The sequence below is a fragment of the Hyperolius riggenbachi genome, chromosome 10 (assembly GCF_040937935.1).
Source record: "Hyperolius riggenbachi isolate aHypRig1 chromosome 10, aHypRig1.pri, whole genome shotgun sequence".
In the NCBI taxonomy this organism is placed as follows: Eukaryota; Metazoa; Chordata; class Amphibia; order Anura; family Hyperoliidae; genus Hyperolius; species Hyperolius riggenbachi.
This window is the reverse complement of record NC_090655.1, coordinates 226,315,822-226,340,611: the sequence shown is the minus strand read 5'-3', so window position 1 is coordinate 226,340,611 and position 24,790 is coordinate 226,315,822. Positions and strand designations below refer to the sequence as shown.

At 44.5% G+C, this 24,790-nt stretch overlaps 1 protein-coding gene across 2 annotated transcripts; it reads left to right on the top strand.

Annotated features, from left to right (window-relative positions):
* The first annotated feature begins 5,916 nt into the window (after positions 1 to 5,916).
* On the top strand, positions 5,917 to 19,261 carry LOC137534664 (oocyte zinc finger protein XlCOF6-like). 2 transcript variants are annotated; one of them, XM_068256279.1, is made up of 4 exons: positions 5,917 to 5,996; positions 8,239 to 8,356; positions 9,959 to 10,154; positions 12,533 to 19,261. In XM_068256279.1, the coding sequence occupies exon 4, from the start codon at positions 12,533 to 12,535 to the stop codon at positions 14,045 to 14,047; it is 1,515 nt and encodes a 504-aa protein (XP_068112380.1). In that variant the 5' UTR covers positions 5,917 to 5,996; positions 8,239 to 8,356; positions 9,959 to 10,154; the 3' UTR covers positions 14,048 to 19,261. The 2 variants fall into 2 exon arrangements, with proteins under 2 accessions (XP_068112380.1, XP_068112379.1); XM_068256278.1 differs by lacking the exons at positions 5,917 to 5,996; positions 8,239 to 8,356 and adding an exon at positions 8,548 to 8,639.
* The last annotated feature ends 5,529 nt before the right edge of the window (positions 19,262 to 24,790 follow it).

Genomic DNA, 24,790 nt, shown 5'->3' with positions numbered 1-24,790 from the left:
TGGCTATTTCTTATAAAGTAGCAGAAGCCATGTGTAGCCCCAGCAGCCTGTGAAGAAGAGACCTGTAGAGGGCAGGTAGGCCTCCTTCTGGGGAATATGAGGTAATTCCAGGCTTGATAAGCTGCACAAGGAATACAAGTCATAGCTGTGAAGGTAGGGAGTGTGTGCCAGTCTTCTCCTGGAACAGGAAGCAGCTCCATAATAGGCATACCTCCCAACTTTTTGAGATGTGAAAGAGGGACACTTAAGCCACTCCCTTCCACACCCCTGATCACGCCTCCGTCACACCCCTAGTCACACATACCATAAAGATTTCATAAGAAAAATATGCCGTTTTATGATTCAAACCACACTGGTCCTTTCTATCCTGGTTAATTTTACTTTATATTAACACTTTAAAATTAGTAATATATCAATTTAAAAGATGGGAATAAAGTTTAGATTCAAACACATTTTTTAGTAGAGAAATATATATATTTACATAGAAAGAGGGACAAAGTCCTGAAAGAGGGACAAATGAGGAGGAAAGAGGGACAGGGATTCCAAAGAGGGACAGTTGGGAGCAATATAATAGGACCCCTTCAAGGTAGTCAAGCAAGCAAACATGGGTGGCGTGGCAAAAATGGGTGTGGCCATGTCAGAATCAGAATCATTTTATTCCGCCAAATACAGCAGAGCTATATTCGGAATTATTTGTGGTACACATGGCATAGACATAGTACAAGAAGACAAGACGCACAGCAAAAACAATTTAGAACTACGTTATTTGCATTAATGGTATAGGTCTGACCCTTACTAGTGGCAGTCCCGGGTCATCAGTTAGTGTTTTTCTACCTGCCAAGCAGGAGCAGTCCAATAAAATACTAATAGTAGTAGTAATAATAATGATGATAATGATGGCCCTCGTACAGACCCTGGGCAGTCGAGAACAAGGGCGAGCAGCGGCGGGAGCTGACTGAGAGACCCCGCTAGGGCATACCAGTAGGCGAGCCTGACAGGGGGAGGTTGGAGTTCAGCAGCCGAACCGCTTGGGGGAAGAAGGTGTTCTTCCGCCTGGTGGTTTTGCATGGTATAGTCCTGTAGCGGCGGCCCAATGGGAGGAGCTTGAAGTAGCAACTGCCTGGGTGGGAGGGGTCACGGGAGATCATGGTGGCCCTCTTCCTCATCCTAGCGGAGTGGAGGAGATCAAGAGGTGGAAGAGGAGACCCGATGATCTTCTCTGCGTCCGTTATGACTCTCTGCAGTTTGTGCTTGTCGCTGGCCGTTGCCCCTGCATACCAGACAATGACTGAGGAGCAGAGGATGGATTCTACAGTGGCAGTATAGAAGCTTGTTAGCAGTTTCCGGGGCATGCCGAATCTCTTCAGTTGGCGCAGGAAGAACAACCTCTGCTGAGATTTCTTCTGAACTTTGGAGGTGTTCTGCCCCCACTTCAGGTTGTTGGTGAGAGTCATGCCGAGGAACTGCACGGATGTCACCCTAGAGACTTCGGTGCCCCCAATGAGGATAGGTAGGAGGGGGGGAGGGTTCCTCCTGAAGTCTACGACCAGTTCAACTGTCTTTGCGGCATTTAGTACTAGGTTATTGTCCCTGCACCAGTTGCAGATTCTCTCGACTTCGCTGCGGTATTCATGCTCTCCGTTGCTGCCAATTAGGCCGATGATAGTGGTGTCGTCTGCAAATTTGATGACTTTCACAGAGTCTGCGGATGAGGTGCAATTGTTGGTGTAGAGGGAGAACAATAGTGGTGACAGTACACAGCCTTGTGGAGCCTCTGTATTGGTGGTTCTAACGCTGGAGTAGCAGTTGCCGAGCTTCACCTGTTGCGTTCTGTTTGTCAAGAAGTCCTTGATCCATGTTCGGAGGGTGGGATCTACTCCGAGCTGCTTCAGATTGGTGTGCAGGATGTCCGGGCAGATCGTGTTGAACGCTGAGCTAAAATACAGGAACAGGATCCTAGCGTAGGAGGCAGGGTTGTCCAGGTGCTCGGTGATGTATGCTAGGCTGGCATTGATGGCGTCCTCCACGGATCTGTTTGCCCTATAAGCGAATTGGAGCTGGTCGAGGTGGGCGTCCGTGTACCTCTTCAGTTGGGCAAGGACCAGCCGCTCAAGGAGCTTCATAATGTTGGAAGTTAGGGCCACTGGTCGGAAGTTGTTGTGCTCAGTGCTGCCGGGTTTTTTGGGGACTGGCACAATTGTGGACCGCTTAAAACAGGAGGGGACTGTGCCGTCCGATAAAGAACGCTTGAATAAGGAGGTGAGCACAGGGGCTAACTGATCGGCACAGGTTCTCAGGCAGTTTGACGACACTCCATCTGGGCCAGAAGACTTCCTGGGATTCAGCTTCCGGAGGTGCCGGAGTACCTCTAATTCATGAACAGCTACAGGAGCCAGGGCGCCAAGTTCACCCGCAGGGGGGGTCCCCTTAGCCATGGCTGTTAGGTCCTCGTGCTGGTTAGGTTGTTGCTCGAACCTGCAGTAGAACTCATTGAGTTCCTCCGCCAGCCTGAGGCTCGGGGTCGCAGACTGAGGTACGGGTTTGAAGTTCGTGGCTGCTCTCAGGCCCTTCCATACCTCCCGTGTATTGTTTGATTGGAGACAGAGCCCCAGCTTGTCGGAGTAGGCCCTCTTTGCTAATCGCAGTTCTCTTTTCAGGGCGTACCTGGCCTCTCTGTATTTCTCGGGGGAGCCAGACCTATGCGCTTCCTCCTTGCGTTTCCGAAGTCGGCGGAGCTTGTCATTAAACCAAGGCTTGTTGTTGGGGAAGACCCTGAAGGTCTTGGATGGAATACACGCCTCTTCGCAGAAGCTAATGTAGGAGGTGACATTCTCAGCCCATTCCTCGAGGGAGGGTGCCTCCAGGGTCGACCAGTCGGTGGTATCAAAGCAAGCTTGGAGTTCCAGTTTTGCCTCTGCTGTCCATTTTTTGATGGTTTTGACTGTGTTGGGAAAGTGAGCCTCACTTTTCCCTCATTGGCTGTCTTGCCTCATGACGTCTGCAGCCGGGCAGTGTATATATACTGTATATCCTCTATAGTCACTGCTGGTTCCAGACTTTGCTGCCCCCCCTCTTAACTGCCAGACTCCTCACACAGCACAACAAGCTGCTTTTCCCCAATATTGACCACTTCACCTCACTCTCCTCTCGCTTCTCCTCCTACTCTGCCTGCATGCTGTTAGAAAAATGCTGCCTCTGTAATCTCTGCACCTGATGCAAATGTTTCACCTTGCTTCATAAGAGAACCCACCCTGTCTATAGTTCCACCCCCTGCACGCGTCTGTTTCCTGCACGCTTCCACTCCCTGCACCAGGGTAAAAAGGGCTTCAATGCGCCTCCCACTGTAATGGCAGTGACCAGATGCCATTATGGGGCACTGTGGCAGGCAGGATCTGGGGAACCCTTGCAATAGGTTCAGGATAATGCCCCAGATCTACTGGACTGGCGTGACGACGCTCCTGTGTGAACCTGAGATCCCCGCTGAGGCCTGTAGGTCCTACCATTCTAGGGAACACATGCATGCACATACCAGTAGAATCTCGTTATAGTAAACTCTAATATAGTAAACCTCTGGATATAGTAAATTCAGGTCCCAGCAGATGCATCTGTGTAAATATACAATGTATGAACAATTCTGATATTGTAAACTACTTTTTTTGGTCCCTTGGGATTTCTACTGTATATCAGTCTAAGGGCTGTTTCACACAGTCTGTGATTCTGGCGCAATTGCATTGCACTGCAATTTTTATTCCAAAAGCATTGCATGCAGCATTTCAGTAGTGATTCTCATTCCTAGATTGAGAAAGCAAATGCAATTGGCAAAAATATGTGGCAAAATCACTGCGAGTTCCACGGAGCAACAAACTGTACAGCCTGTTAAATAATTGGGCTGTTGCGAGCATAGGGGCAAGAGAGCGGAGCCTGCAGCCAGACCACAATGGCTCTTAAAGGATACCCGAAGTGGCATATGACATGATGAGATAGACATGTGTATGTACAGTGCCTAACACACAAATAACTATGCTGTTTACCTTTTTTTCTTTCTTTGCCTGGAAGAGTTAAATATCAATTATGTAAGTGGCTGACTCAGACAGGAAGTGACTACAGTGTGACCCTCTCCGACAAGAAATTCCAACTATAAAACACTTTCCTAGCAGAAAATGGCTTCTGAGAGCAGGAAAGAGATAAAAAGGGTCCTTAGTTCATAAATTTTAGCTCTGGCATACTTTAATGAATGTGTTGTTGAACAAAAACAAAACAGTTAAAACTTAAAAAATAGATTTAAACATAAAATAAAACTGTGGAATATTTTAAAAAGTCATTTTTAGGAGAAGGAAGATAGATACAATTGTTTATTTCATTAGCTTATTTTCGCCTTGGGTGTCCTTTAAAACAAACACAAGGCAATGCCTCAGCGTGAATCTCAGGTTCATAAGCATGAAAGGTTTGCTCGCTTAGTGACTGGTGTAACCTCATGCTGGTACACACGTTGCGTTCCCGTACTCTATTCCCGACGATTTGTTTATTTCCGACATGTCCGATTTGCGGGTCGATGAATCGTTAGGTCGATTTGCCATACTTTACATGGCATTCGACCTAAAAATCATCGAAATGCGCTCGGAAATAATCGAATCGTCGGGAATCGAGCGGCGCATTCGATGCGGGAACGCAACGTGTATACCCAGCATTAGTGCAATGGTGAAAGGGTCTTTGACAGAATGCTTTTGCATGCTGTCTAATTGGAAAGCTATTGTCCTCTTTCTTGAACTGAATTCTATTTGCACACAATGGGGTTGATTCACAAAGGTTACTTATTTTTTACCTTAACGGCATGTGATAGATAAGGAGAGATAATTCATGAGATAAAATAGATAAGGCGAGCTAAACCATGAGTTATGTCAAATAAGGAGAGCTAAACCATGAGTGATTTTCAGAGCCAAGCGCCGAAACTGGGCGTCCCATAGCAGCAATGCCATGCTGTGTGGGGCGCGTAGCAGTAATTCGGGGCTCTGGCGGCTGCCAGACCCTGAATTACATCTCCCTACGAGTTGCGACAACTCGGAAGGGGAATGGTACTTAACGCCGCCTCGGAGTTTAGCGGCAGCCAGCATTCTGCTCTCACTGCGCCAAACTGAGCGGCACCGAAATAATATGCACCCGCGTTTAGCTCTAAGGCACAGGCACTTTATGCAGTGCGTTACCATAACACAACCCATAAGGCTACCGCCGCATAGGTATTGCGTTATAGTGCAGTAAGCAGTGTTACAAAGTGGCCTAAGGGTTAAAAAAAACTAGCAAAAAGGCACACACACACAAAAATGCAGGCCAAATGTGGTCATTGAAATACATTCACGTGCAATGAACACTCAAATTTAAAGAGAAACCGTAATCAAGAATTGAAATTCACCCCAATCAGTAGCTGATACCCCCTTTTACATGATAAATCTATTCCTTTTCACAAATGGATCATCAGGGGGCTCTGTATGGCTGATAGTGTGGTGAAACCCCTCCCACAGGAAACTGTGAGGACAATGGTCCTGGCAGTTTCCTGTCTGCGAACCTCATTGCATTGTAAAATACCTGTTTCCAACTGTCAAAAATGCAAGCAGCAGCTACTTCCACTGACATCACCTGCCAGCAGTAAAAATGTCACCATGTGATAAATGTCAGAATGTAAATGAGGGGGAGGAAAGATTTTACAATGGGCAAACACTGACTAAATCATTTATACATAATTATTGTAAAGATGAAGCGCTTTTTTTATTACATTATTTTCACTGGCGTTCCTCTTCAAGTGTGAATTTTAGTGTAGAGCGACACTGCAGAACACTGTACAAGCCCTAGTAACTAGGGCTTCAGTTCCACTATTCTCCACAAGAGGGAGATCTATTTTGTACTCAGTGGAACGCACAGACAGGAAGGAGAGCAACCAACAAACACTGGGAGTTTGGGGAGGAAGTACAGAGGGGTCATTGCTGAGACTGGCAGTATAGGAGGTAACAGGAGCTTATTTTATATTTATTTATATTATCTATATATTTAAATTCAGGAGCCCTATTTTGTCATTTCCCCATCTCCACCAGCTGCTGTATCTTTGTCTGTCTGTCTGTCTGTCTGTCTGTCTGTCTATCTATCTATCTATCTATCTATCTATCTATCTATCTATCGTTTACCAAATGTATACAGTTATATTCATTTCTCTTGGTGGATGCACAATTTACTGTATTATTTACATTGCTTATAAAGTTACAGATTTGAAATGGGCGGTGGGAGTAGTATAATAATGGTAAATTACTGACCTAACCTAAACATTCTCACACAGAGCCCTCCCTCTACCAATATCAAAGTCTAACCAGCCCCCTCCGATGCCTAACTCTACAATCCTCTAACTAACCTATGCCTAATCTTAACTGACCTCCCAAAATGATACCTAACCCTACACCCAAGTAGTTCAGGCGCCAATGTAAATAGCCGCGATTAGTGGCTATAAGAGTTAATTTTGGTGCCGGGGCTGCCCGCAATACAAACTGCGGCTACATATACAATACAATATAATACAATAACATTTCTATAGCGCTTTTCTCCCATAGGACACAAAGCGCTTAGGCTCTCTCAGATTCATTAGTTGGTATTAGGATGAAGTATTCACACAACAAAAGTTATATTTCTGCAAATACCAAACTGAACAGGTGGGTTTCAGTCTGGATTTAAACACGTCCAGGGATGGAGCTGTCCTGATCCGTTGAGGTAAGGAGTTCCAAAATGTAGGAGCAGCATTTTGGATCAAACTGATCACATGCTTCTCCACGAGTTCTCCTAGACAGGGCCATGCCTACCCTTGAATATGAGATTCTTGTCTTTGCTACTAATGTTCCACTTCTTACTAAAAGCTGTACTACACATACAATTCGTTATATCATATGTTTATGTTCACTGCAGGTTTGCTTTAAAGTAGGCATTAGGGTGTAACTGGTATGTCTTAAGGGGCCCTCACCAATATCATGTAGATGGAGCTGAGGAGAGCGCTCAAAAAGTGACTACAAAACATATGAGAGCATATAATGTATGCATATAGTCTGTTCATTTGTGTTAGCACATTAAAGGAATCCCGAGGTGAGAGACATATAGAGGCTGACATATTGATTTCCTTTTAAACAATGCACATTGCCTGTCAGTCCTGCTGATCATCTGACTGTAAACGTTTTCTACTTTTAGCAGTAGACCCTGAACAAGCATGCAGATCAGATGTTTCTGACAAAAACCTGACAAGATTAGCTGCATGCTTCTCTCGGGTGTGGGGTTAAGACACTACTCATGCCAGAATGATCAGCAGGACAGCCAGGCAACTGGTATTGTTTATAAGGAAATAAATATGACGGCTTCCACATACCTCTCACTTGCATGTTAAAGGTTTTTTTTCTATACATTTGTAGGTTTAGGAGGAAGAACACATTGATCTAAAAAAATGATGATATAATGATTTGTATGTGTAGTACGGCTAAGAAATAAAACATTAGGAGCAGAGACATACGTCTAATGTTGTTTCCAGCACAGGAAGAGTTAAGAGCCTCCAGTTATTATCTATCCAAAAACGCCATTGAGCTCTACGACTTTCAAAGTGGCAGAGAGCTCTGAGTTCTGAAGCTTATTATCTCAACTGTCAGTGAAGGATTTTCTTTTTCTCTCCAGAGGACAGGTCAATAGTTCACAGCCTGCTCTGTAAAAACATTTATGGCTTGATTCACAAAGCGGTGCTAACCTACTTAGCACTTCTAAAGTCTTTAGACGTGCTAACCAGGGTGCTAAGTAGGTTAGCAAAGGATTTCTCAATCAGATCGCGCGCAAAGTTCTGCGCGCAAAGTTTTACGCGCGCAAAGTCCTATGCGCGTGCTAAGTCCCATAGGCTTTAATGGGCACTTCGCGCGGAGCGCCCTGCGCTCTGTGCAGTGCGCGCGTAAAGTTTTACACGCATAAAGTTTTGCGCGCGAAAAGCTCGTTTAGACGTGCTAAGGGGGTTTTCACAGGCGTGCTAACAGTTAGCACCGCTTTGTGACTCAAGCCCTTAGAATGCTGAGTAGTGTGTAAACTGCACATATGAGAGAATGATGCAATGTTATAAAAAACACTATATACTGTAACTGAAAATAAAAATGATATTTTCTTTGCTACTAATGTTCTTGTAATGATCTGTACTACACAACCAATTGATTATATCATATATATATTTTTTCGCTTCAGTGTCTCTTTAAGGAGGAAGAAGATGAGGTGAATGTGTGGGACAATCCCTAGCTTTCAGAACAGGGAGAAATGATGAAGATGGTCAAAGAGGAGGAAATTTCTCCAGATAGTGACGAGAGTAAGTATTTATGATATGTAGATTGACTGAAACTGATATAAAGTCAGCCGCCCCTCAAATCACCGGGTAAGAGGAGACTTTCATTTCTTGTAAAGGAGAGAGCAGTATGGAGGGTCCACCTAGATCTCCCATCATCTATTAAACATACACAAACAATGTATTCAGTAAGTGTGTATTTCCTACAGATGGACCCAGTAATAGAAACCCAGCAGAGACATATACAGGTCCTCTTTATTACCAGGATGGTCCACAGGAAGATCACACCATCCCCCATCACTACCAGGTAGGTTTTACTAAAAGAATAGAGCTCAAGAATGATTCAAAAAACAAAGAAAGAAGACAATCGAGAGCGCATTATAGTGTAGCATGTTCAATGAAGTTTTTATATAATAAGTGTAAGTGTGCTACTCACAAAAATGGGTTATCTCCAAGGCATCCACTATATATGCTGATGGGGAAATTGACCTGTCGCTCTCTGTAGATGTAGAAAAAGAGGGGACACTCCTCCACCAGGGTGGACAAGCTTCATTTAGCAGATCAACAGCCCGCTTCCTCAGGCAATAAAAAGGAGAGCAACTTTTATCTGGTCCAAAAAGGGAAAAATGCCTCTGCCTATCTGCCTATTTGGACCGGATAAAAGATGTTGTCCTTTTTATTGCCTGAGGAAGGGGTTGTTGATCTGCGAAACGTGTTGCAGCATTGTTTGAGTAAGAATAAATATTTTCTCTTAATTGAAACTGACTTATCGAGTCTTTAATGGGGAGGCAAGTCCACCACTACCCCCATATAAACTTTAAAAATATATTTTACTCTGCTCTGGCGCCTCTGTTTCGACATTTTATCAAGAATTATTCTAAACTGAGATGATGTTTTGATTTATAGAGTTGCCCAGGCCTGTAACCGTACCTAATCATTTGCGTCTTGCTGTACTTTATTGCACTTTAACTTGTTTTATTGTTACTGTTCACAAAGCATTGTCAATGTATGCCACTACTGCATATTGGAGATGTCAGTTAATTTTGTCAATGTGTTGAAATATACTTCTCTTGTTTAAAGGATACGAGAGCCCAAAAACTTTGGAGAAAAGGGGGAGCAGGCCATATACTACTATCCGTCCTTATGCCCACCACTCCCCCGTTCTCCTATCTGCCCTCCGTAGCTCACCTAAAAGCCCCCCAGAATCCTCTTTCAGTCTGCCAGGTTGGAACTTACTCTGCGGAGTCGAGCTGCACGTATTCTACAGCACGCTCTTGTGGCCGGGAGCACACTGCGCAGGCGTATGACATCACTGCATCATGCGCATGATGTCATACACATGCACAGTGCACTTCTGGCCATGGGAGCACGCTGTAGGATGCCTGCGCAGTAAGTCCCGTCCGGAAGAGGATCCTGGGGGGCTTTTAGATTAGCTACGGGGGGCAGATAGAATGGGGGAATCGTTGGGCATAAGAACAGGTCGTAGTATATGCCTGCTCCCCCCATTTCTCCAAAGTTTTTGGGCTCTGGTATCCGTTAAAAAAACTGAGATGATATTATTATGTGCAGTCCTGGTTCCTTAATTCATGAATTTCCATTATCTTATGTATTTACTTATGTATTTAGTATAAAGAAGAGACTTATGTAAAAGTTGAAGTTGAAGAAGAAGGGACATACCTGAGGGGTGATCATCAGTCTACGGAGGAGGGGGAAATAATGATGAGGATCATTAAGAAGGAAGACGAGGAGATGTGTGTAAGGGGGGATCAGAAGGTTTTGGAGAAGTGTGAGATGATTGGGTCCAGCAGATCTGGAATGCCAGGTAATGACATAACATGCCCTCATTCTAAGGGTAACCTGAAGCATCTTCATTCCTTGCAGAAGGAAAATGTTATCTCACCCGTAGGAGGAAAGGTGGTGATCCCCTCTCGCAGGAGGTCTTCTGTTTGTCTCCTCTGCACCATTTGTCTTCTGTTCTAGGTCCAGTTGTCCCTCTGGTCCAGCAGTGGAGCCGGCTCCTCCCGGTGTCTCCATCCAGCAATTATTATGCTTCCTCTCCCCGCTCCTTCAAGTGACAGCTCTGCTGATCGGGTAGTAGCCTGCAGGCTGATTACATTGGAGGAGTAGAGTTACAGATCGCCCAGCAAGCTCATGGTGAACCAGAACTCCTACCCCATAAAGTCACATTTATTAATCCATGCCATGCACTGATGAGGATCAACCAATCTGAAACAGTCTGTATGCATGTTGGATTAGTGTGGCTCTGTAATATTAACAAGCTGACACATCATTGCATTTCAGCGGTCCTGGAGGGGTGTCTAGCTGTCAGGGGCAACAAAGAGATGATTTGCATATTCAGCAGTGATGCACTGTGGGACACCTCAAAGCTCACTCCAACCTAATTAATTTCAAATACCTTCTGTGTTAAGGAGGGGAACTTCCATTTTGTTAAGGAATAGGACAGACTCTCTTAACCACCTCCTGACTGTATAACGCCGATGGGTGGTGGCAGGCACAGGAAATGGCATCATCTCGCTCCTCACAAAATTAGCAGGGAACGAGCGCTCGCAGGAGTCCGCCTCGAACAGCCTGCCAGCCGCGAACGGAGCTGGCAGGCTGAAATACTAAAAAAAAATTGGCAAATATTTATGTGTACAGTGCTGCAATCTAGTGCAGCAACGGCTCACAATCAAATCCCATACATAGGCTGATGCCTATGTATGGGTAGTGTATTGCATGGATTGCAGTCTAGGGCCAATTTAGGGGGGAGGGGGGAATCAAAGAAACAGGGTTTAAAAAAAAAAAAAAAAAAACTTTTTTTTTTTTTTTTTTTTATAAAAGATTATCTGGGGCAATGTTGTATTCTATATAACAATGTTATTGGTCTCCTTTTTATTTGACAATCTCCCTGTTGTAATTCTACTCTATACTAATGTATATGGTTTGTACTGCATCCATCTATGCTTTACTTTAGATGATTCGGATATTGATGCAAATCATTGTTATCCTCTTTATAAAACAATAAAAATTTATTGAGAAGAAAAAAAAAAAAAAGAGAGATCACAGCAGCATAAGAAAGCTCTATTGGTGGCAAGAATAGGAGGTATGATTCATTTGGGTACTAAGTTGTATGACTGAGCAATAAACTGTTAAAGCTGCGTAGTGCTGCTCAAGAGGTTAAGACCCGTACACATCCTCAAATACGGTCAGTAAAAAAAAAAAAGATTGATCCCAGATGGTTAGCAACCAGTGAACAACAGCGCACATTTAAATTTAGTAATGGCACAGGGATAGTCCATCGATCGGATCATTAGTGAAAGCGTGAAAATGAGGACCCAGAAGTGTGAAAGTCACCACACATGAGTACTTTGAATGGATCGATTGTCGTTCATTGTGAACTACAAACACTGATTATCATCCAAACCAATCGGCCAGGACAGATTGATATACATGGACAATAATCACTGTCTATTTACCATCATTGGGACATTGGGGCTGATTCATGAAGTTGCACTGCTTTAGGAGATGACAGGGATGACAGGAGCGCGAGTTATGCGTATGATACGCGCTGTAGTACAGCGTAGCATGTGCTGCCAACTAACTTGCTCTTCTAAGGGCTCTTTCACACTACAGGCAGCGGTGAAAGGCTAAAACACTGCGTTTTGGCTGCAGGCGTTTTGAAGGCGTTTTAACGCCTATACATTACAATCAATTGTAATGAGAAACGCTGCGGTAGGCCCAGAAAAAGCGCCTGGGAGCGTTGAAACGCAACGCTCCAAAACGCGGCGTTTAGTGTGAATGGTAAAATGAAAGTCTATGGACTTTCTTTTACCTAGGAAAACGCCAACTTCGGCCGTGGCGTTAAAACGCCGAAAAAGCCCTCTGGTGTGAAAGGGCCCTAAGTAATGTCTGCTCCATTAAACCCTCCCTGAGTGACAGACAGCCTTTTGGGCCAATCAAAGTGTGAGGATCATGTCCATTAAAGCCACTGCATCTGCCTGGGCTCATTGCGGGTTCAGTGGAGCAGACGTTACTTAGAACTTTACTTATACGTTAGTTACTTATTTTTGTGTTTCAAGCTGCCATTGATTAAGCCACCGGGGCCTTGTCTCATAGTATGGGTGGGGTTGAATCATTTTAAAGCAGAGAAAACGTAGAATTCACTCTATCAATAACTATTATTATTATTTCCCTTAATAGATGGACAGGATGTGGGGAACACCTCGGAGGGACATCTTATCTCACCTCCGGATTATAATGCAGAAGATAATGGTGTCACACAATATTCTCCAGGAGGAAATTCCATTACTGGTAATACACATCACAGACTTTACCAAAAAAGAGAGATCACCAGATCCCTCTAATGCTGAGGAATCTTCTGACAGATCACTTCCTGTTACGCCAAATATCCAGTCAAGATCTCACACTACCGATAGATCAATAGATCCATCTAATCCTGAGGAATCTTCTTCCGATAAATATCTTGATGTTAGAGAGGGAGGTGAGAAGAGATTTCAATGTCCTGAATGTAGTAAATGCTTTAGAAAGAATTCCCTTCTTGTTGCCCATCAGAGAACTCACACAGGTGAGCGGCCATTTCCATGTGCAGAGTGTGGGAAATGCTTCGCTCAGAAAGGAGCTCTTTTTACACACAAAGTAACTCACACGGGCGAGCGTCCTTTTTCCTGTTCAGTTTGTGGGAAATGTTTCACTGAGAAAGGAGTCCTCCTTACCCACCAGAGAATTCATACAGGTGAAAGGCCCTTTTCTTGTTCAGAGTGTGGGAAATGTTTCACTTACAAGGGAAATCTCCTCATGCACCAGAAAAGACATGCAGGGGAGCGTGATTTCTCATGTTCAGTGTGTGGGAAATGTTTTATTCGGAAAGGAGACCTTCTAACGCACCAGAGGAGGCACACGGGCGAGCGCCCTTTTTCATGTTCACAATGTGGGAAGCGGTTCTTCACCAAAGAAGACCTGCGAACACACCAGAGAGGTCACACTGGGGAGCGGCCATTTTCATGTTCTGACTGTGGGAAATGCTTCAGTGATAAATCGGCCCTTCTTGCACACCAGAAAATCCACAAAAATATGCGTCCTTTTGTATGTTTGGAGTGTGGGAAGAGTTTCCGGTATAAGAGATCACTGGTTATGCACCAAATGAAGCACACGGGCAAGTGTCCCTTTTCATGTTCTGAGAATGGGAATTTTTTCAGTGACAAAGATGCCCCTGGTATAAACTCAAGAAGCCACACAGGTGAATGCCATTTTTCATGTTCCGAATGCGGTAAATGGTTCTTCCACAAAGGACACCTCCTGGTACACCAGAGAAGCCACACGGGTGAGCGGCCATTTCCTTGTTCAGAGTGTGGGAAATGTTTCACCCAGAAGAGTTCTCTTCTCGAACACCAGAGAATTCACACAGGGGAGCGACCGTTCTCATGTCCAGAGTGCTGTAAAGGTTTCACCCAGAAAGGACACCTTCTTAGACACCAGAAAATTCACACAGGAGAGCGTCCTTTCTCATGTACAGAGTGTGGGAAAGGTTTCACTGAGAAGGCAAACCTTGTTAAACACCAGAGAAGTCACACAGGCGAGCGTCCTTATGCATGTTCAGAGTGTGGGAAATGTTTCACTCAGAAAGACTACCTGCTTAAACACCAACAAAGTCATTCTAGTGAAAGTGCTTGTCAGGCTTACAATGCTGGAATATAAATGTATGTCGCTTCAGGAAATGCACACTCTGTGATGAAGATGACCTGTGTATATAGGCATTTCATAGGACAAATTGTTCATGAAGCTATTGTATGGTACAAATGAGATATTTAATAAAATATCTGGCAACATAAAAGGTGAAGGCGGAAGTCACCTGCTGGTTTGGTTAAATCTCCAGTGGGGTGGCGCTGAAGGTATAGGCGTAGTCGTCTAGATGAAGATCTGGGCCTCTCAATAAAGACTGTGGCTACACCCTGGGTTTTCTGGCACTAGGGGGACCAGTAGTCTCCTAGGTTTATGGGAACATAAATCACTGTAGCCCTGCAATTGAAAAAGCTTTTTGTGTGTGTGTGTTTGTCTTGTAAATTTGAACAAATTGAACACATAAAACATAACCATACTTAATGTTGAATATTTGAACAGAGGCGCCAAAATCAGTAAAAAGTTTAAAAACTGTTTACAAAGGGAGGCAGTGGTGGACTTACCTCTCCAAATAGACTCGAAACAGTTAATTATCAGCAAAAAAAGCTTCCTCCTCGGGCAATAACAGAAGCAACTTCTCTTTGAGTCTGTGCCAGCAAAAGTGCCTCCGGAGTCTACTTGGGGAGGTAAGTCCACTACTGCCTCCCTTTAACATTTTACTCTGAATTTGGTGCCACTGTTCAAATATTCAACATTTGGTCTAGTTCAGAAAGTGACTTTTAACCTGAGTGGGGTCGGGTCTAATCTCCCAAACGGCTGTTACCGTGGTTGCCCTAAAGCAGAACTCAAAACTGTGTAAAAAATAAGAGTTTCACTTACCTGGGGCCTATGCAGCCGATCTGTTCCCACGCAGCCACTCACCGATGCTCTGGTCCCATGCCGCTTCCTTGAGTAGAGAGGAAACAACATCACTGTATTTCACAACTGCCACTAGACTGCATTGGCCATATCTCATCATTTTCTCAGTAGGATGTCCAGTTTAGCCTTGAGATGCACACAGAGGAGGTAGATAGATAACTTTATTGCACCAGTACCGGTTCCCTTAAAAAGGAGGGGGGGAGGGGCGTTCAGAGGCGTGATTGTGTATTCCTGTTATCTAGAAAGTACAGAGAAGCACAGTTTTATTAATACAGTAATTAAAATTGGTGTGTTTAAAAAAAATAACTGCCACATTCAGTAACATATTCAAGTTAATGATGCAATTCAGGTGTGAAGGCAGGACTGAAAAGTTGTAATATGTTAGATCAGTGATCATTAGTGCTATGAAAAGCCACAGGACAACCCCTTAGGATAGTGAGAGTGTGAATGGGCCCTGCTGCTTTTCAGTGGACCAGGAGGACCGTTGTACTTTAATTGCTTAAAGCGGACCTAAACTCAGAACTTTCTCTCTGCTCTAAATGATAAGCAACAGCATAATAACCTTTACAGAAAAACATTTCCGTGTTACAGCTTATAGAACTCCTCCAGAGATGCTGCAGTGTAGTTACTTCCTGGTTTGCTGGGAGCACAGACAGGGTTAAACTCCTGTGTTTACGTTAGCTCTCAACGCGACAGACAGCTGGAAGCTCAATTTACACTAGCTCATTACTTTATTATTATTATTTATTGTATGTGTGCTTTAGGTGTGTAAAGTAGGAGGAAATAGGAAAAATAGCTGGAACTGGCAATGTAGATGGTAACAATATTATTTATGTTTATTCCTAGTAACCTCTGCGCCACCATATCCCTTCTCGATCTCCCAGCCTTCTCGATTTTGCCCCGTGTGGGTGGCATGGTCTCAAGTCTCACGGTACCTCCCCTTGTGTCAAACTGAGCCGCATCACTGATTGTATCCATCCACTGCATCTGCCGGGACACAAAGGGAGGTGCCGCGGTAGTCAGGACCATGCCTCTTAACCCACGGCAGTCCTGGCAAAATCGTGACAGTTGGGAGGCATGGTCCCGCTGCACCTCCCTTTGTGCCCCAGCAGATGCAGAGCAGAGGCAGCGGAAGTTTACAGTCAATGACATGGTTCAGTTTGATCATGCTCTGATCTCCTCTTGGTTTCACTTTTCCCTGTTGGCTCTTACTAGCAAAGCACTTCTCCTCTGGTTTCTAGCCACAGCTGATTCTGGATTGGAGTAAGGCTCTCTTCCTACTTGAGCAGAAAACGTACCCATTTGGAACATTTTCTGCAGCGCTGAGAAACACAGGAGGTAGATCCTATTTTAAAAAAATATAGCCGCTTCCACTTGTAATTAGAAATGGAACCATTTGCTGTGTTGCAGCAAAAGAAACACAAAGTCCTGACCTGCTCCGTTTATTTCAGTAACTCAACCTAAAAGGTGAAAGTGAAACTGATATATGAAATAGGAACCCTTTTCAGGTGTTTTGCATTAAATAGCTGATTAGAGTCAGACACTTTGAGACTAGAATATTGAACATTTTCACAAAATTCTAACAGTCTGAGATTTCGATTTTGGGGTTCTCATAAGCTGTAAGCCATAATCATCAAAATTATAACACATAAAGGCTTGAGTTATTTTGCTTTGCATGTAATGAGTCTATTTCAGATATTTGTTTCACCTTTTAAGTTGAATTACAGTCGGCCACATCGGTCCAAGATTTTCGACCATGTCCGAACAATACATTAGACCAGGGGTCTCAAACTCAATTTACCTGGGGGCCACAGGAGGCAAAGTCAGGATGAGGCTGGGCCGCATAAGGAATTTCACAATCGCGGCGCATCGCCGCCTCTGCCCGCCCCTCTCACTCTTCCTTCACAGAGAGGGGCAGGGAGAGGCGGCGATTGACGTCAGGAGGGGCAGAGCTGAAGTTGAAAGCTCTGCCCCTTCCAGGAAATGCCGGCAGATTGCCCCTCCCCCCCCCCGGGCGATTTGGATCGGTTAGTGGTGGATTACTTGGGAGCACTGAAGCGAACTATAAGGAAGCTTTTGCCGGTGAGGGCCACAAAATATTGTATCGAGGGCCGCAAACGGCCCGCGTGCCGCGAGTTTGAGACCCCTGCATTAGACTGATCGGATGGGCGACTTTGCCAGCAACCAACACAACGGAGCCTGCGTACAGGTAAGATATTTTAATGCACGGGCACTGAGGGGCACGCATAACATTTGAGGGGGATGGAGGGGGCTTCATGAGACCTTTTTGCTGATGACATTCACATCTCTCAGCTCCTGACCTCTCTACACTATTATTTTGAGTCCCTGACTGTCTGTCTGCTGTTTCTGCATTCATATTATCCTGTTTCCTCAAACTTGACATGAACAGAACAGATATTGTGATATTTCCTCCATCTCTCTCTGCTCCCCTACCTATAGTTACCAATGTAGAAAATTCCCCGTAACCTCAACTCATAAAGCTCGCTGCCTAGGTGGTAACTCTGGACGCTGAGCTCTCATTCCAAGGAAATCTGAAGTGAAAATAAACTAATGAGATAATGAATGGTATGTGTAGTTACAGTTCAGAAATATAACATTGGTAGTAAAGATATGAGTCTTATATTGTTTCCAGTACAGGAAGAGTTAAGAAACTTCACTTGTTGTCTACGCGAAAGAGCTTCTCTGAGCTCTCAGACTAGTTTAGTCAGAGCAGTGCTATTTTCTGAAGCACTTATACATCAAAGTAACCGTGAAAGACAACTTCAGATAAGATTTGACTGCACGGAAGTTCAAAGGGTCATTAGCGCTGCTCTGTTTCATAGCTTAAGATACAGAGTGTATTTTGTAACCTGCAAATATTAGAGAATGATGCAAAGTTATACAAAAAAAAGCTATATAACTGAAAATAAAAATATGAGACTCCTTTCTTTGCTACTAATGTTCTATTAATTATCCATACTACACATACAATTCATTGTATCATAAGATTTCACTTCAGTGTCACTTTAAAGCACATATTAACACATTATCAACCTCCTGCTACTTCCATCTCAGAATATCTCCAGAATTCGTCCCTTCCATACGCAGCAGGCTACTGAAATGCTTCTACATGCTCTAATCATTTCCCGTTCTGATTACTGTAACAATCTACTCTGCGGTCTACCAAAAACTTGCATCTCTCCAGTCCCTACTGAACTCGGGTGCTCATCTCATCCACCTCTCCTCCCCTCTGATACTGCCCCTATTTGTTGATGCATCCATTGGCTGCCAATCATCCAAAGGATCCAGTTCAAACTCCTAACACTATCATTCAAAGCTCTACATAGGCTATCCCCTCCATACATTATCTTATTAATCTCAAGATATCATCCCTCCGAAACCTTCACTAGTCCCAAGAGACCTTCCTATTGTCCAGCTTGGTCACCTCCTCTCACTCTTGCATCCAGGGCTTCTCACAAGTGTCACCTCTCCTTTGGAACTCTCTCCCACAGCATGTCCATCTTGCTACAAGCCTGGAAAATTTCAAACGTTGAAGACACACCTGTTCAAACAAGCCTGTAATTTGCAATAGCTAGAATTTAAAGCTCACTGCCTCATCTGCTAACCCCTTTGTCTACTCCCCTCAGTGTCTCCACCCCACTACCCTCTAGATTGTCAGCTTGCAAGGGCAGGGACCTCTCCCTTGTGCTTCCTGTGTTTATGCATTTTATCAAATGATCATCCTTTAGTATTGATGTTTTTCAAACTAAACATCAATTGTATGTATCTCTACTTGTATTACTAGTTGTCCTAAATGTATAGTATGTTGAACTGCTCATGTAGCTATGCTCCTCATTGTTGTATGTCTTTGTACATTGTACAGCGCTACAGAAGAAGTTAGAAATAAAAATAATAATATGATTAATCTGTAGTGCTACTCCTAAATAGGACTGTTCTAGAATCCCCAGTACTCATTTGTGTCCTCGTTTGTGTTTAAATGCTAAAAACTTTAAAGGACAACTGAGGGATATGGAGGCTGCAATATTTATTTCCTTTTAAGCAATACCAGTTGCCTGGCTGTCCTGCTGATCTTCTGTCTCTAATACTTTTATCCATAGACCCTGAACAAGCATGCAGCAGATCAGGTTTTTTTTTCTGCGATAACTCAAATCTCTCAGCTCCTGACCTCGCTACACTATTATTTTAAGTGTCTGTCTGTCTGTCTGTCTGCTGTTTCTGCATCCATATTATCCCGTTTCCTCATACTTGACATGAACAGAACAGAGATTGTGATATTTCCTCCATCTCTCTCTGCTCCCCTACCTATAGTTACCAATGTAGAAAATTCCCCAATAACCTCAACACAGTCAGGGCTGCCAGGCAACTGGTATTGTTAAAAAGGAAGGTTCAGGGACGATTAAAAAAAAAAAATCTACATCCACTTACCTGGGGCTTCCTCCAGCCCGTGGCAGGCAGGAGGTGCCCTCTGCGCCGTTCCGCAGGCTCCCGGTGGTCTCCTTTGGCGCGCCCGACGTGGCCAGGCCGGCAGCCAGGTCGGGCTTCTTCTGCGCTCCAATCTGCGTCTCACTGGTGCACGCTGACGTCATCGTGTGCAGTACAGCCCGGAGGACGTCCGATGACATCAGCGCGCCGCCGCGAGGCGCATTTTGGAGTGCACAAGAAGCCCGGCCTGGCCAGGTCGGGCGCGCCACCAGAGACCACCGGGAGCGGCGCAGAGGGCACCTCCTGCCTGCCATGGGCTGGAGGAAGCCCCAGGTAAGTGGATGTGGATTTTTTTTTTTTAATCGACCCTGAACCTTCCCTTTAAAGAGAACCTGTAATGAAAAAACGTTCCCCTGGGGGTTACTCACCTCGGGAGGGGGAAGCCTCAGGGTCCCAATGAGGCTTTCCCCTTCCCTGTAGCTGCAGGCAGTCCAGCGCTGGCTCCACCGAAGTGTCCCGGAATCCTCCCTCGATAAGCGCTGATTTATTTACCTTTCCTGGCTTCAGCGGGGGCGCTGTTGCGGCTTTCCGCACGGAGATAGGCGAAAATAGCCGATCTACGTTGGGTCCACTCTACTGCGCAGGCACAGGAGACCTGCGCAGTAGAGCGGCCTGACAGCGATCGACTATTTCCGCCTATCTCCGAGGCTGAGCCGATACTGCGCCTGCGCTGGTGCCGGGAAGGTAAATATTTACATCCCCGCTGTTCCAGGAGCTTTATCGCCGCGCCGTAGGACCGAGGAGGACGGGGGAAGCCTCAATAGGATCAGGAGGCTTCCTCCACCCGAGGTGAGTACCCCCCCAGGGGAGGTTTTTTTCGTTACAGGATTTCTTTAAAAGGAAATAAATATGGTAGCCTCCATCTCCCTCTCACTTCACTTGTCCTTCAAGTTTAGGCCCCATTTACACTTCATGCATTGAGTCATGTTGCGGTGGCCATTAACGTGGTAATCCCGAGCCTGAGTGAGTTATATGCAGGGGTTGTTGCAGATGTCTCTGTAGTATGTATTTTTTCTTGTTTTTAGGGTATAAAAGCTTGAGAAAAAATTGTATGGCTTTTAGACCCTGAATCCAGAAACAATCATAACGCCAGGGAGGTTAAAGTCAATGAGATGTGACACACTGTGCAGCGCAATGCGATAGACGTGCTCTGGGTACCGCAGAACGCACAAGCTGCAGAGCGTCACCCTGATTATCTACGGTACATATATCCACTGAGTGCCTTGTTTGATTCCCTGTTTTCATTGTTTTGAATTGCCCTCCACTCTGATATTATAATAAAGTATGTACAACAATTTTCTATAGTTGGAGGAGTACAGTTTGCAATTTCTGATATAGAGGATTGGGGTTGTTTTTTTCTCTCCAATAATAATTGTTGCATAACAGGTCACTGACCATCACCCCTCCTCCACTACCCATATGTATGTGGATGATTAGACTAAACTATATTGTTATACAAGAAAAGGTGCATTTAATGCTCTAAAATGTGTTGAATTTCTCTCATGTCCAGCATTAATCAGCAACTTGTTCTGCAGTAGTTCTGTGGGACTGAACCAGACGGATTCGCCTCTACTCCCAGTTTGCATCAGTGAGCCTTGGACCCATGACCTTGTCACCAGCTCGCTGATTGTGCATTTTAGGTAAGAAATAACAATGCATACTGGGAACACCTCTCCTTCCTGAAGACTTGCTGCTAGTTCTTGTCAAAGTTGCTGAGATCATGGCAAGGTTGAGGCAGAGGCTTGGAAGACACCTGTGCCTCTCCAAGTGCCCCCCTTACCCTGCCACAAGCAGAGGCAGCTGCCAGGATCTCAGCCTATCGCACAGTCACAGCATCTCCTATCTATGATGCCCTCTAGAGGAGTCATAGAGAGGGGGCACTAAAAGTGCCACAGGCAGCACACACCACTCCACTATGAATACTCTGCATAGGGGACGTGGGTACCCAATACTGGTGGCACATCCTGCAATCTATACTGGGGAGGGGGGAAGGGCTTTATAATACTGGGACCAGGGGACACATCCTGCTATCTACGCTTGGGAGGGGGGGCTACCTAACACTGGGGGCACATCCTGCTATTTATATTAGAGAGGGGGCTAGCTAATACTGGGGGCACATCTAACTGGGAAGGGAAGCCACCTAAAACTGGGGACACATCTGCCTATCTATACTGGAGAGGGTGGACTACATCTGGCTATCTTACCTGGGGAGGGATGCTACCTAATACTGGGGGAACATCTAGTTATTGGGGCTGCTTAATACTGGGGGCACATCAAACTATCTATACTGGAAAGGGGAGCTAGCTTATACTGAGGGAACATCTGGCTAACTAGACTGGGGGGCAACCTAATACTGGGGCACATCTGGCTATGTAACCTAGGGAGAGCTGCATAATACTGGGGGCACATCTGGGGCTATGTAACCTAAGGAGGGCTGCTTAATACTAGGGGCACATCTGGCTATGTAACCTAAGGAGGGCTGCTTAATACTGGGGGCACATCTGGCTATGTAACCTAGGGAGGGCAACCTAATACTGGGGCACATCTGGCTATGTAACCTAGGGAGGGCTGCTTAATACTGGGGGAACATCTGGCTATGTAAACCTGGGGGGAGGGCTGCTTAATACTGGGGGCACATCAAGCTATCTTACCTGGGGAGGGATGCTAGCCAATACTGGGGGGTACATCTGGCTATTGGGGCTGCCCAATTCTGGGGGCACATCTGGCTACCTATACTGGGGGGGGGGGGGGGGGGGGGCAACCAACCTAATACTGGGGAGACACACATTTTCTACTTGTACTGGGGTGGGCACAATGTGGGTGAGGAATCTCTGCCCCTAGCGCTGGAGGACCTTGTCCCATCCCTGGCTGAGATCCTTAGGCTCTCCTATTTTTCCTCTTTTAGACACACTACTTTAAAGAACTGACTTTCCTGGATGTCATTTACGTCACATCAGTGGCTTTAAGCATTTCAATATAATTACAATAAAAGAAAACAAGATATTTGCAGAAACAAACTACTAATTTATTTGACCTTCACATTAACTTATTCCAACATATTTTACAACAGACCTTAAGTAGAAACATAACTTACTGACCATTCAAAATAACTTATAAAACAAATATAAGCAAGCAAATAATCGATCTGTAAAGTGTACCCCATGCACAGCTGTTATGAGGTATGCCTGAGGCAGGGTTCATGGAGATGAGCAATGAGAAGCCAACTTTGTGACTTGCACACAGCTTAGAATGGGGCCAACTGAATTCACTTGCTGGCAATTCCAGGCTGCATGCAAGTAAAGGGACCTCGAGCAGATGCCATGGGTATGCATATAAGCATATTACCAACGGCTATTTGGTTAAGAGGAGACATTTCCCGGCCCCTTAGGTAAGCGCGCCTGCTCCTGGACTGGCCGCTATGCATTACATGGGATCAGCAACTTTTACATAAAGTCACGCTGTGAACCGGAATAGGAAGCCTGCGGGTCCTCTTTGCACATGCGCAGGCTTCCTGGCCTCTTCCTCCCTTTTACGCGTGAACCGCAAAATGACGCGCAGCTGAGGGTGGGAGAAGAAACCAGGAAGCCTGCGCATGCGCAGAGAGGACCCGCAGGCTTTCTATTCCGGGGTCACAGCGCGACTTTGTGAAAGTCGCCTATCCCATAAGGGACCGGTAAGTATCTCTATGTGAAAGTCGCCAATCCCATAAGGGACCGGTAAGTATCTCCTCTTAAAGTGGATCTGAGATGAACTTTTACTCATTGCATAATTGTGTTCCTTTCATATAGTGTATAGGGCATTCCTCAAGCCAAATACTTTTTGTTTTGTTTTAATACTCTAATTCTCTATAAACTAAACAAGCCACGCCCACAGGTTTTCAGAGAGCCAAGGCACTTTCAGACAGTAGCAAGGGCTCATGGGAGCTCAGTCTGGGCAGGAGGAGGGGGAGGTATTACTAGCCAGAGATTTCTGAGGCAGAGGGGAGGAGGAGGAGAGGGGATTAGTTTTTTTTTGCTCAAGATACAGATAAGCCTGCTTCTGTGTAATGTTTACAAACAACATGGCTGCTGTCATTGTATCACAGGAAAAAATATTCTTATTCTATTAAAGCTGTTTGCAGCTAGATTTGCTGTGTAAACTATCTAAACTTTAGATGAGATATATAGACAAGTTACTTGTTATAGTTAGTTTTTCATCTCGGATCCGCTTTAACCAAATAGCTGTGGGTATGCTTATATGCATAGCCACGGCACCTGCTCAGGGTCCCTTTCAAGCAAACCTGAAGTGAAAATAAACTTATGAGATATTGAAACGTACGTGTAGTACAGCTAGGGAATAGAACATTAGCAGCAAAGAAAAGAGTCTCATTGTTTTCCAGTACAGGAAGAGTTAAAAAATAAATAAACTTCAGTTATCTTTGCAAAAGAGCTTCTCTGAGCTATTCGACTACCTTGGTCAAACTCAGTCCCGTTTTTTGAAGAGTTTAAACAGTGAGAGACAGGTTGAGATAAGGTTGTACTGCAGGAAAGTTCAAAGGGTCTTTATTTCCGCTTTGTTTTATAGCTTAAAGGACAGGGTGTGGTATTAAAACTGCAACTGTAACAGTTTGGTGTAATGTTATTAAATTAAAAAAAAAAAGCTATATAACAAAGTAAAAATATGAGACTCTTTTCTTCGCTACTAATGTTATATTCAGTATCCGTACTACTCATACAATTCATTATATCATAAGGTTTCTTTTTTCGCTTCAGATTTGCTTTAACCTCAAGTCGAAATACCACACTGGTTAAATTTGATTAGTCTATTTTCAATTTGCATACATTTGTATCCATGTGGAATTATTTGCAGGTGCATGCTTATGCTAATAAGCATATCTAAAAGCCTGCCAAAAGTTGTAGAGTTCTCAGAAAGGCCTTTCCGTCTAACAAGCCAGCCCCAGCAGTAGACCATTGCTTTGCATGAATAGACAAACTTTCTAGTGCAGTTCTACAAAAAAACATGAAACTCTTCATTGCAAAGCTTATTCCCAAGCATGTCTTTGTCTTGCTCCTTTAATGCTTAAAAAGGAACTGTCACGAAAATCTTAAAATTTAAAAAACACATACAAATAAGAAGTACGTTTCTTCCTGAGTAAAATGAGCCATAAATTACTTTTCTCCTATGTTGCTGTCACTTACAATAAGAAGTAGAAATCTGATATTACCGACAGGTTTTGAGTTAGTCCATCTCTTCATGGGGGATTCTTCTCAGCATGGCCTTTATTCTTTATAAAGACACTCTCTGAAAAAGATTTATATAAAGATGCTGGCCAGCCTCCCTGCTTGCTGTACACTATTTTGGCAGTTGGACGGAGTAAATGCCCTTCACTAAGTGCATTTTGAAAATAAAGAAATCTCTAAA